The 12,672-nt window shown below is 38.3% G+C and overlaps 1 protein-coding gene across 6 annotated transcripts in view; it reads left to right on the top strand.

The window, feature by feature from the left end:
- The first annotated feature begins 324 nt into the window (after nt 1-324).
- LOC126458067 (activating signal cointegrator 1 complex subunit 2) overlaps nt 325-12,672 on the top strand; it is a 158,974-nt gene continuing 146,626 nt past the window's right edge. The window contains exons 1-2 of one of the 6 annotated variants that reach the window (XM_050094873.1): nt 325-391; nt 5,450-5,524. In XM_050094873.1, coding sequence (XP_049950830.1) covers nt 5,510-5,524 — 15 coding nt within the window. In that variant the 5' untranslated portion in view covers nt 325-391; nt 5,450-5,509. The other 5 variants (XM_050094870.1, XM_050094868.1, XM_050094869.1 and 2 more) reach the window with 5 other exon arrangements.

Consider the following 12,672-nt stretch of genomic DNA (forward strand, 5'->3'; position numbering starts at 1 on the left):
AGCAAAACATTGATTGCCAGAGACAAAATGTTCGTTGCTACAACACAAGTAGACTCGTTTACATATTATGTCACACATTGTGAAAATCAGTTATTAGCTAAGAGCACATAGGGCGTGTATCATTTAATAAACTGAGTTAAGACCTGCACTACCACATAACGCCCACATGAATTATTTTAATTGGCACCTTAATGAAAAATCGCCAGTGGGAATATAGATCGCACACGTGTAAACACGATTTACTGTCCCCCGAAAGTGTATTGGAGGTACAGCCGAATGCAGTGGGTTATTATGTTCAGTGATGCTTGTGTAAGATTTCTGTGGAAGTGGAAACCCAGGTAACTGTCTTGTGCAGTTCGGAGAGCCAATTGTGATACTAGTAGTGGCGCAAGTACGTATCCACTTTGTTATATCCATGGACAGAGATCACAATCTCTGATACAAAATTGTTTTTCCCGTAGTTATGAACACAGTAAGTAAGGTGTTGTCAGTTATTTGTGATTTAGGTATAATTGACAAGAATGGTTCCAGTGAGGAAAGTGTTGGTATGATGTTTCTTGAGGCCTGTCGACGTACACGTAATATTTCATTGTTGAAAACATTCAAACTTAAATCGGCGTGCCATTTCTGCTAGTTGACAGTTCGCCTGCAATTAGGAACGTGTTAAATCCAGTGTTGCAAATATTGTTTATGATAGCGCTAAGTTAGATAGCCGCTGTTGCCGTAAAGCAATGAACAGAACCTGTTATTTTTTCATTGACAGTCTTGTATAAGATCTGCACGACGTATGCCGTCCTTAGCAGACACTGCACTTTTCATATTGTGGCAATATATAAGTTAGTTTTGTTTCTTCCTTAAACACTGTTAACATATCGAACTGCTAGAAACAGTATGCGTGACAAAACAGTTGATCTTGTACGTCTTTAAAAGGTCGGACTATGCCTACGAATTGATATTCCGAGCAAAATGTTGACAGATAAAATCTAAATCACTGATTCTAGTTATAGCGAATTGAATGTGTTGAAGTATTGGCACTATTTGTTTTGGTCGTTTGCGACTTGATAGTGCCTTTGCGCCAAAAAGTACTATTGTGATTGAACTGTTGCCTTACAGGCAAACCATGAAAATTGCAAATATGAACCACTGACGGTTTCATTTTAAAATACTTACTTCTAATACGATGTTTATTGGTGCAGCTATGTATTGAAATGGTTGAGTATAACATAAAAATCTAATCTTATCACATGTTATTTCTCAAGATTCGCAATAGCAATTCCACATTGGTTTAATTTGCTTGCACCCATTTGAGCGTATTGTATTATATTAAGTAACTCCACGTGGGCATCAAAGCAATCAGTTGGTTCATACTTCTTACAACCGATTACTACAAGATTGGAAGCTGACAGTTACTCATTGAAAACCCCATTACATCTTACCCCACACCCCCACTTTGATTACCAGTTTGTCACTAATGAAGCCCCATCTTCAGATCACTTTGCTCAAATATGTGAAAATGGCAACAGTTGACTCAAGCCACTGTTGATTTGCTTTAATCCATGATCATAGCCTGGAACAAATGTATGACATCATCTCACCCACATCTATCCTTAACCCCGCTGATATCTCATTTTATCATTTATTATAGTGTTGTGTGTAAATAGCTTCTTGCTTAATATTTATCAGGGCAAACTGCCACTTCCTTATGCAGTCAAAACTATCCAAGATTTATTGGTAATTACTTTCCCCAAGGTAAGTTAATGATGAGTACTGTACTCTCCTTAAGGATTGTCACATATTGACAAGAATACAGTTTTATTGGCACCTTAGGGAGACTCATAATTGGTACACAAAAATGGTCAGAAGGAAATATAAGTTTAAAAGGCTATGCTGTATTTGTGGATGTTGTTATAACCATTTATAATGGATGACACAAAATTAATAACTTTTGCGTTACACTTTATCTCTATTTTAGAGGTAAAAATACCCATGTGCTGAAGGCTGCATTTGCTATAGAGCTACTTAGATACATGCCAGTGACAGGATATAATAATAAAAAGAACCTTTAATAGATATTACTCTATTATGCAGAACTGGAATACAAATGTGAAAGTAACAAAGTTCGGTTTTGTGTACAACAGTAGCGCCCCCCACACCCACCTGTGACAATGAATTGTGGCTAGTGAACATTGCTGGAGGTTGGAAAATAACAGTAGCATAATTTTTATACTGTGTAAAGGCAGAATGGAAATACCATTGAAATCAAAAACATCTAATTTACCCATTGGGAGTGAATAACGCCAATATTTGTCTTGAGTGATGTGGGAAAACACAAACCGTGTAAACAAAACTGAATGCTCTTTAACTGAAATACTGACAAAAAATATATATAACTTTAATTTTGAGTGGAACCAAGTTTTCACAATTCACTTATCACATTTATTCTGTCACAGAAAGCAAGCCGTGTACAGCTGTGGAGTTAGCTGACGCTCTCTCTGAAAGTGTTGAAAGGCATAATGTAGCACCACTTCAACTTTGGCAATGCCTGCTGTGCAGAAGATTTTGTAATGTAGTGAAATTAAGTTTAATTTGGACAGACATGCAAGACTTTATAAAGTTTATAACAGATAGGAAAAAAGAATCCCATTGATCTTCCGAACAGAGTTATTGTGAGTGAGGTGTGGGTGCAGAATGTCACATCAAAAGTGAAAGCAATTGATAGAGTGGGTGGAAGGCACAAAAACAAGTGAAATCTGTTGTAAAAACCATGCTCGGGGATTGTTCTCATTGGTTACCTTGCACTTGTGCAAACAATTCCTAATAATAATATGCAAATGGACCTATTTTTGGGAAAATCGGTCTGTTGACTTGGTGTTGCAATTATTCTTCTGTTGTGGAACAATAGAAGGAATAGCTTTACACAACACACTGTAGAGGAAAATTTTAATTATTTCTTAAATACATTCCTGTAGCACTTTGAATCTCGTTTTTCCATAAAACAAGTAAGGGTAAAATAGCATTAAAGTAAGAACTATTGATGACCAAGTACTGGGATTAAAGTATTTTCTACTGGTTTCTATGTAATTCACATAAACTGCAGGCTGTGCGGTGTAGCCGTGCAGTCAGAGGTGCCTTGCCACAGTTCGTGCAGCTCCCACCGTCGGAGGTTTGACTCCTCTCTTGGGCATGGGTGTGTGTGTGTTGTCCTTAGCGTAAGTTAGCTTAAGTAGTGTATAAAACTAGGGACTGATGACTTCAGCAGTTTGGTCCCATAGGAACTTCCTACCACCACAAGTTGCAGGCAACGCTTGAAAGTTGTGGTATTGTAAAATCCTCTAGCCTGTTAATAAGAAAGCAAAACACATACACTGTCCTATAGTTTTGTGCTGAATGGTGTAGGAGCAAAAATAAGTAATTGCGCTAAAAGTAAGGCAAAAACAGTTTAGAACAATATCAAACAAGAAACAAATAAAAAATAGCAAAACAGTTGCCGTTCAGCCCCATAAAGCACTGGCAAGAATGGTAACTCCAACAAATTATTGGCAACCAAATTTGACAATTACTTCCTCACACTGACAGCAAACATGGATAAACAAACAAATAATTACAGATGCCTCCTGAGTAGTCCCCACCCGGAGATCCAAATAGGGGACTATTTTACCTCCAGAATATTTTACCCAGCAGGATGCCGTCATCATTTACCATACAGAAAGCTGCATGCCCTCAGGAAATATTACGGCTGTAATTTCCCCTTGCTTTCAGCCGTTCGCAGCACTAGCACAGCAAGGCCGTTTTGGTTAAAGGCCAGATCAGTTATTCATCCAGACTTGCCCCTGCAACTACTGAAAAGGCTGTTGCCCCTCTTCAGGAACCACATGTTTGTCTGGCCTCTCAACAGATACCCATCTGTTGTGGTTGCACCTACGGTACGGCTATCTGTATCGCTGAGGCACGCAAGCCTCACCACCCATGGCAAGGTCCATGGTTCATGGGGGATTAAGTGTGAGATTGAAACTTAAAAATTGTTTTCTGCGAATCATGTATATGCCTGCTGAGCCTTTGCCATATCTGTGTTTGATATGGTTTATGACAATTAAACCTGCAGTGGCATAAACAAAACTTTGGGACATTCTCTTTCCATTTGTTATTACTACAAATGGCTGAGCATCATATGTTTGAAACTTTATGACGTCAAAATCTGTGACTCATTAGTAATCTCCCCATTTTTTGTATGCAACTGGCAAGTGACACTTTTCTGTAATTGTTAGCATTAAGTTTGTCTCTCGTTTTATGTAGTGGGTGTATTAATGCTAGTTTTCACTATTCTGGCATATTTTCTGTTTTCCAGATGTTCTCAGAAAACAAGTGTAGAGCACTTGTAATAGTTCTGACTATTTTGTTGATTATTTATTGCAGCCTGTTAGAATATTGGTAGGCATAATGACTTCCAGGCACAAGAACACAGTCAAATGAATGCCATTTTTTAATAATAGCTTTTCTCCAATTACTTGGGTTAATGTCATAAACAGTGCTGAAGATCCTTAGTTTGCTATCCATAAGGGAATGTTGGTTGATGTGAAAAATACCAAGTTGTGCCATGCCTCACAGTCTGTGTTAAACTGTAGGTCCTCCTGTAACTGGTTGGTTGGATAAGTCAGTTCCAAGGTTGAGTGGTGTGCTACCTCCAACAGGTCCATGCATAGTAACTATGGTGTTCAAACTAATCTTTGTATTGATGATGGCTTTACTTTTTTTAATAGAAGTTTTAGAATGGTCTTAGTTCAGCTTTAGCCTTGATATTGTTGAAGTATAAGGCTGTCCCATCTTAGATGTGAAGTTAAATCTCTTATCTCTAACCAGCACATGATTCAAAGGCCAAATTGCATTGATGTATTCAGGGGTTGACCCAACTTAAGCTGTTTTTATGTGCGTAGTCAGAAGTTCACTCCTCAGTTTTAGGAATGAGATAGTTACACTTTCCTCTTAAAGTCTCTATCCTACCTGATGGAAGGCTACACTTGTGCCCTGCCACCCCGCCGCCATTCCGACACCCCAAACCCAACTTTCTCCATCAGCCTGTTGCAACAGTGTTAAATTAAGTAAGCATCATATCTGTTCAAATTATTTCCATGTGACTTCTTGACATATCCAAATCACTCTCGCTATTTGATAGCACATTGGCCACATGCATGTCAGTGATGAATGCAACACTTCTACAATGTAGTGTGTGTTGTTATGAACAATTAAAGGAACTTATGAAGATTTTTTTAATATCTCTGAAATACAATGACTCAGTCTGTTCAGTGTAAGATGTGAAATTATGAAAGGATAGTGACTTGTCAGGCACAATATTGTTATTTTGATAATTGTCGACCTTATGGCAGTTATGTAGGTTATGTATTTTACCAGTCTAACAACAGTTTTAATTTCTTTGTACTGTTTGTGTTCACAGAATGATACTTTACCACTAGATGAATTGAAGATCCCTGTGTTTAAGGATGGGACCAGAAAAATGGTTCCAGCATTGGTAAGTACTTATATTAGTTTTATTTTTTCAGACCTACATCACACTTGAAAAGCCACCTACTGGTATGCGGCAGAGAGTATCTCTAACTGATCACCCTACCCTGTTCCACTACCGAATGGCATCTGAGAAGAATGATTGTCAGTAGGCCTCTGTATTGGCTCTAATTTCTCGAATTTTCATGGTTGTTACACAAAATGTATGTGGGAGAAAGCAGTATGTCATCAGACCTTTCCGGGAAAGTGCTCTCTCAAAATTTCAGTAGTAAACCTCTCCAGGATCCACAACACTTCTCTTGTAATGTCTGCCAATGGGGTTTGGTGAGCATCTCAGCAACGCTCACGCGCCATCTACATGATCCTGCAATGAAACATGCCGCTCTTCATTGAATCTTCTCTATCTCTTCTATCAGTTCCTACCTAGTAAGGAACCCATATTGATGAACAATACTCAAGAATCAGTCGAACAAGCACCTCGTGAGCTGCTTCCTTCACGGATGAGTTTCCTTCGTATGTGCAATATGTTACACTTATTTACAATTAGGATCAACTGCTAGAGTCTGCTCCCCTTTTCAGTCCTCTGCAGGCCATTTTGCAAATCCATACTATGGCACTGCTACTTTGTTATAGACAACCACATCATCTGTACACAGTCTTAAAGAGCATCCGATGCTTTCTACTGGATCATTTATGTAAACCAAACAACAACTGTCCTCCACTCTTCCTCATCGTACTTCAGAAATTACGTTTACACCTGGTGATTTTGTTCTGTTAAAGAGTGACATGATGAGTTCTGTCTGCAAGGCAGTCTTGAATCCAGTCACAAATCTGATCCAATATGTGATTCGCTCGTACCTTTTTCACTAAACGTCCTTTCAGGATGGTGTTGGTTGCCCTCCTAAAGTCAAGGAACACATCATCAACCTGAACACCACTGTCTACAGCACTATTGGTCTCATGGAGGAACAGAACAAGCTGAGTTTTGCAAGATCTCTGTTTGCAGATTTCATATTGATTTTTATAGATGAGATTTTCATTCTCCAAAAATGCCATTATTCTTGAGCTTAAAATGTGTCATATTGTGTGCATCTGTCCTGCAGCCCTTCTTGAAAGTGGGAATGAGGTGACCTTTTTTTTCAGTTGCTGGATACCCTTCGTTACTCCAGCAGTCTATGATAAACTGCTGCTAGGAGAGCAAGTTATTTTGCATAATCGTCATAGAATTTTACTGGCATTTCATGTGATGCTGATGCCTTCCCACTAGGAAGCAGTTGTAGTTGCTTTTCTATTCTGCGATCGGCTATCTCAATATCTGCTATTTCGATTTCATATGATGATCTAAAGGAGGGACTATGTCAAGATCTTTTCCAGCAAAACCATTTCAGAAGACCAAATTCAGTATTTCTCTCTGTATCTTCTGTTTTGGTTCCAGTATGATCCCTGAGTGAATGAATAGGTGATTATTGATAAGACCAAAACTTCTTAGGTTTTTTACTCAGATCGGTTGACAAAATTTTACTTTTCAAGTCATTGAATGCTTCTCCCATTGCTCTCCTTATGCTCATTTTCACTTTGTTCAGCTTTCTTTGTCAGCCAGTTTTTGACTTTTCTTGAATCTGCAGTGAAGTTCTCTTTGTTTACAGAGCAGTTTGCTAACACAGCTATTAAACCATGGTGGCCTTTCCCATCCTTTAAGACGTTGCTCGGAACATACTTGTCTCATATATTGAACAATGCTTTTGAATTTTTTCTTTTTGTACTCAATATCTTTGTCCTCATCACTGAATATTTGATGCTGGCTACTCAGATACTCTGCAATCTATACCCAGTTACTCTTCCTAAGCACAAATATCTTATTACCTTTCTTAACGTTCCTTGTACAACCCATAGTCACAGTTGCTATCACAGTCTTAACAGTGTGAGCATTACTAATGTGTAGAGACCCAGATATTTAATGAGATATGAACATGTAAAATTAAAATAGGTAAAGATATGTAGAAAATTAAGTAGAAGCACGCCTTCCGTAATCCAAATCAGAGTGCAATTAACCGCGTATTACAGCACTAGAACATGATTTTTACAGATTATTTAATTCCTGTCTTCATCTTTTATGTAGTTTGGATTAGAATATTTTCCAAAGGGAAAGGACTACTGAGAGTTTGGGGAATTATAATTAAAGCTATGTCCCCACTGAGTGATTTGTCGTATGGACTTGTGCCCAGTATGTGCAACCAATGGGATCTGGCACAAGTTGCAGGTTCCTGCAACAAGTACCTATGACACCGACACTAAATTTCCAAGAAATACTCTGTTCTGCCACATGTGCCTGTATCCATTTGAGCTTCGAAAACATAGCACAGATCCAGAATGAGATTTTCACCCTGCAGCGGAGTGTGCGCTGATATGAAACTTCCTGGCAGATTAAAACTGTGTGCCCGACTGAGACTCGAACTCGGGACCTTTGCCTTTCGCGGGCAAGTGCTCTACCAACTGAGCTACCGAAGCACGACTCACGCCCGGTACTCACAGCTTTATTTCTGCCAGTACCTCGTCTCCTACCTTCCAAACTTTACAGAAGCTCTCCTGCGAACCTTGCAGAACAGTTTTAATCTGCCAGGAAGTTTCATATCAGCGCACACTCCGCTGCAGAGTGAAGATCTCATTCTGGAAACATCCCCCAGGCTGTGGCTAAGCCATGTCTCCGCAATATCCTTTCTTTCGGGAGTGCTAGTTCTGCAAGGTTCGCAGGAGAGCTTCTGTAAAGTTTTGAAGGTAGGAGATGAGGTACTGGTAGAAGTAAAGCTGTGAGTACCGGGCGTGAGTCGTGCTTCGGTAGCTCAGTTGGTAGAGCACTTGCCCGCGAAAGGCAAAGGCCCCGAGTTCGAGTCTCGGTCGGGCACACAGTTTTAATCTGCCAGGAAGTTTCATAGCACAAATCCTTGATACATTTTCTAGTGAGCATGTGCTTTCAGTTCAGAGGCAGACCTCTGGTGTTGTGGACAAAAAGTAATATTGTGAAACTAATCAAAGAATTTAGCAAAAGATGTTCATTATGGAATCCTACATTCCACAATTATAAAAACTCCAAATCAGATGCAGTTCACAAACTCATATCTTTATTTGGTTTTTTGAATAAAGAATTGGACAGTAAAATTCGTATTGAAGTGGTATGTCTGTGATTCACTGCTCATCCAGGAGAATGTAAGCTAACCGAGATTGAGTTTATCCACATTTGAGGTAATCTAGAGCATATTTATTTTATATGATTATCACAAATGTTTACCTGCATAACAGTGAAAGGCTGTGCATGGGAAAAAAGCATTTTTTGATGAATATGATACTTATCACAGAACTACCTTTTGACACTAAACCCAAAACTCCAGATTGCTTCCAAACGTTGTGTGTCAATAGACCCTCAACCAAAACACTGATTTAGTTCATGCTGTGTGCTGTCGTCCAGTAAACACGTGTAAATGGTAATTAAAAGTAATGCCAGAACTGTGGAGTACAGAAAAAGCATATCTGTGGGCTCTGAATGGGAAGAAATCTGATATGTGAATTGGTAGAACATCAGGTCGTCATACTAAAGGTCCCGGGTTCGAAACCCAATGGTGGTGATTTCTTTTTTAATAATTTACATGCAAAATTGTTATATGGGAGAACATGTAGAAGGACATTTTCAGACTTGTAGCAGCGTTCTTTTGACAATTTGCTTTTGCTTCATTAGTTGAAAGTAGCAAACTTACAGCGTATATTTATATAGATAACATCACACCTAACAATATTATGAAAAGGGAGGTTGCTGCTCACCATATAGCTGAGACGATGAGTCACAGAGAGGCACAACAAGAAGACTAGCTTTTGACCAGTAAGGCCTTTGTCAAAAATAGATGACTGAGACACACACACACACACACACACACACACACACACACACACACACACACACACACCCCTATCTATATAAATGTACTCTATAGGTTTGCTACTTTCATCTAACGAAGTGAAAGCAGACTGCCAAAAGGACATTGCTAGGAACTCCGAAACATACTTTTACATGTTAGAAAAATGTTCTCCCATATAATAATTTCATGTGTGAACTGTTAAAAAATAATCGCCACCAGTGGGTTTCGGACTCGGGACCTTAAGTATGACAATCTGATGCTGTTCCAACTCACCTACCAGAGATCTTCACATTCAGTGCTCACAGATGTGCTTTTCTTGTACTCTGTAGTTCTGGTATTACTTTTAATTACCACTTACACATGTTCTACCAGACAACAGCACAAACTAAATCAGTATTTTAGTTGATACTCTGTCAACACAGAATGTTTGGCACAGATCTGAATGCCTGACGTCTCGAGGTTTGCGTGTAAGCAAACAAATACTGTCTTTTCACTTGTCCTTCAGCAGTCACAAAATATGCTGCAAACCCATCTCTGACTTGCTTATCATCTTTGATAACATTTCTACTGATCCTGAATAGCGGGATGTAAGTGAGGGATGGTCTCCATCTCCCAGGTTTTAAGGTCCCTCTTTGTAGGAATCAAAACTACCTGGTGGTGAATAAATTAGATCTTTTTAGGAAGTTGTGAAGACAAGCACAACACAAAGTCATAGTAGTTGCTTTATGAGGATCGATGTGAATAGGTTTTCTTAGAACGTGAAAAACAGACTACAGGATTCCAAAGGCATTCTCAGTGAATCGTTGGGCTCTTTTGCCTTTGTAATGGGTAGGATTTCGTGCCATGTTCTTGAAGTGCAAAGACATCACCAGCTATCATTGAATTGGGAATGGACAGAGCTCTTCCAGGCAGAGGCTCTGGTTGTGGTATGTACAGCTCACTCGCTTGAAGGACTGTGTTAAAGGTTGTATGGCTAAACACACCTCCATCTAAAATACATTCTTACACTACCACAGCTGTATTAAGAAACTGGTAATAGACATCCACTAATGCCTTTAACTCAATACTGAAAGTGTCTTTATAGTTGTCGTAAGTGCTTCCAGCATGAGCAGGATTAATAATTTGCATGTGTTTTCCATCTAAGGCCCCTGTGTAGTGAGGAAAGTTCCAGTGAATCTCAAATTCTCATGAAATTTCCTTCCATTGTGCTTCAGAATATGGTGTCTGAAAAAAGGAAACAAAAAATCTGAGGAATATTTTTCCTCATTTTTAGGGTACATTGGAAGAGAGAGATGTGAGGAGACTGTCCTCAGTATATCAATACCATTGGCAGACAAAGCAAGTACTTTGAGTACTCATTCAGAGCCCCCTTACATATCCACCACGCAAGAAGGCAAAAGTAATAAAACAAATGTCTACTAATGATATAATGGGAGTTTTGAGGTGCGCAAATGACTAAATCCTGAGGAACTTTTACCTTGTTTGCAAAGTTTGTTGAGTGTGAACTGATAAACTTTCACAAAAAAAAACCTTGCTATTCTTCAGAAGAGGATAAAAGACTTGATTTTTGAAACAAGAGTTGGGGAACTTGAAGTATTTGACAGCGAGTCTTCGGCAAATGCAAGTGCAACAGCAGAATTAGACTTTTCACTTGTAATTAATATAAATGAGGGTAGCCGGAAAATGTTTACATTTTAACCAAGGAGAATTGAATTTTGCTATTCAAATCTTAATCTGAAAAGCCAAAGAAAGATGCTAGTTGGGGAACTGCATAGTATTTGGTTTTTATAATCGGGGAATGTAGAAATTCTTCAATCTGTTTTATGCTATTGTAATTTATGGTAATTAATTTGAAATAAAAGAGCAATGAAGATAACAATTTCCTAACTTAATTTTTCTTTGAAGCACCTTATTATAGCCTGACAAAGTTTTAGTAGTATTTTGTTGATTTTAGGTATGGACATCCTTTGCATGTGCATTAAGGAGCTGTAGGAATCTCCAATAGCTAAAAAGTGTAATATAATGGCAAGTCGTCACCAGGGGTTACACCTTCTGGAAAATTGGTGTCTTTTAATGTGTAGTATTGAATTGTCATATTTAATAGTCCAAAGTCTGTCATATATTATAAACAAAAGTTTTGAATTAACCTTTATGTCTTGAACTTTTAGGTCACTCATCACTGAACTGTAAGTTCCAAGACTGTACCGTTTCCAGTGAAAGTTATACACCCACTACATACATTTTCCTTTTTCAGAGTATTCTCCCTTTTTACAATCATATTAACAGCACACACATACACACACACACACACACACACACACACACACACACACACACACACACACACACAAAAGAAGTTCTGTTTCAGATGCCATGTTTCGTGAAACTGACTGGCTACAAGTCACCAGTCAGAACACTCACGTTGGCTACTTTTGCTGGGCGCATGTCCCTGAACTAGGTTGTGATGGACGTGCACCTAGATACTTCTCTCCACAGGTTGTGGCAGGTAAAAATGTCCACGACAAATCCCTCAGTGTGACCATAGGTTAAGGCTAAAAAAAGCATTAATACATGTAATTTTGTGCACAAATATATCTAAAACACATAGAAACATAATTATAGGAATATATGTAATGATAAAATGAAATTAATCAATGCTAGCAACATAGTTCATGAACATTTACACTTTTCAAGTGCATAGGAGCAAAGAAAAGAATACTTAATAATATACAAATCTGGGCTGTACTGATGAATGAGTACAGATCAGTAGAATTGAGATGTATTTCTGTGATGACATATTGTGCCAGTATGTACTGACTGAGTAGCTGTATTTTCAGCATCATATCAAGCACTTCCCATTATGAATGTACTGACAGTTTACAGTTTTTTAAGAGTCAGTTTAAATATGTTGTATGAAGTTAGAGATATTGATATTGTAGTTAACCTTTTGAAGGGTATTCAGAGACACCCTTTAAAATAATGATACATATTTCCTTAGCTAATTGGATAAAACTATCTAGTAGGGATTAAATAGTGCAGGAAGTAGTGAAATAGCATCTAGTAGAATATTCCTCAATCCCTTACTGTAACTTGTAAAATTTTGATTTTTGTGGTTTGTGCGCATAACACTAGATCCTATATTGTGTAATGAATGTTTGAATGGCGTATTCTGAAATATGACATCTAAATGACTGAAAATCTCATTTAAAATGCTTGATTGAAAATAATAAATTATCAAAGCATGTAA

This window comes from Schistocerca serialis, chromosome 2 (assembly GCF_023864345.2).
Source record: "Schistocerca serialis cubense isolate TAMUIC-IGC-003099 chromosome 2, iqSchSeri2.2, whole genome shotgun sequence".
Classification (NCBI taxonomy): Eukaryota; Metazoa; Arthropoda; class Insecta; order Orthoptera; family Acrididae; genus Schistocerca; species Schistocerca serialis.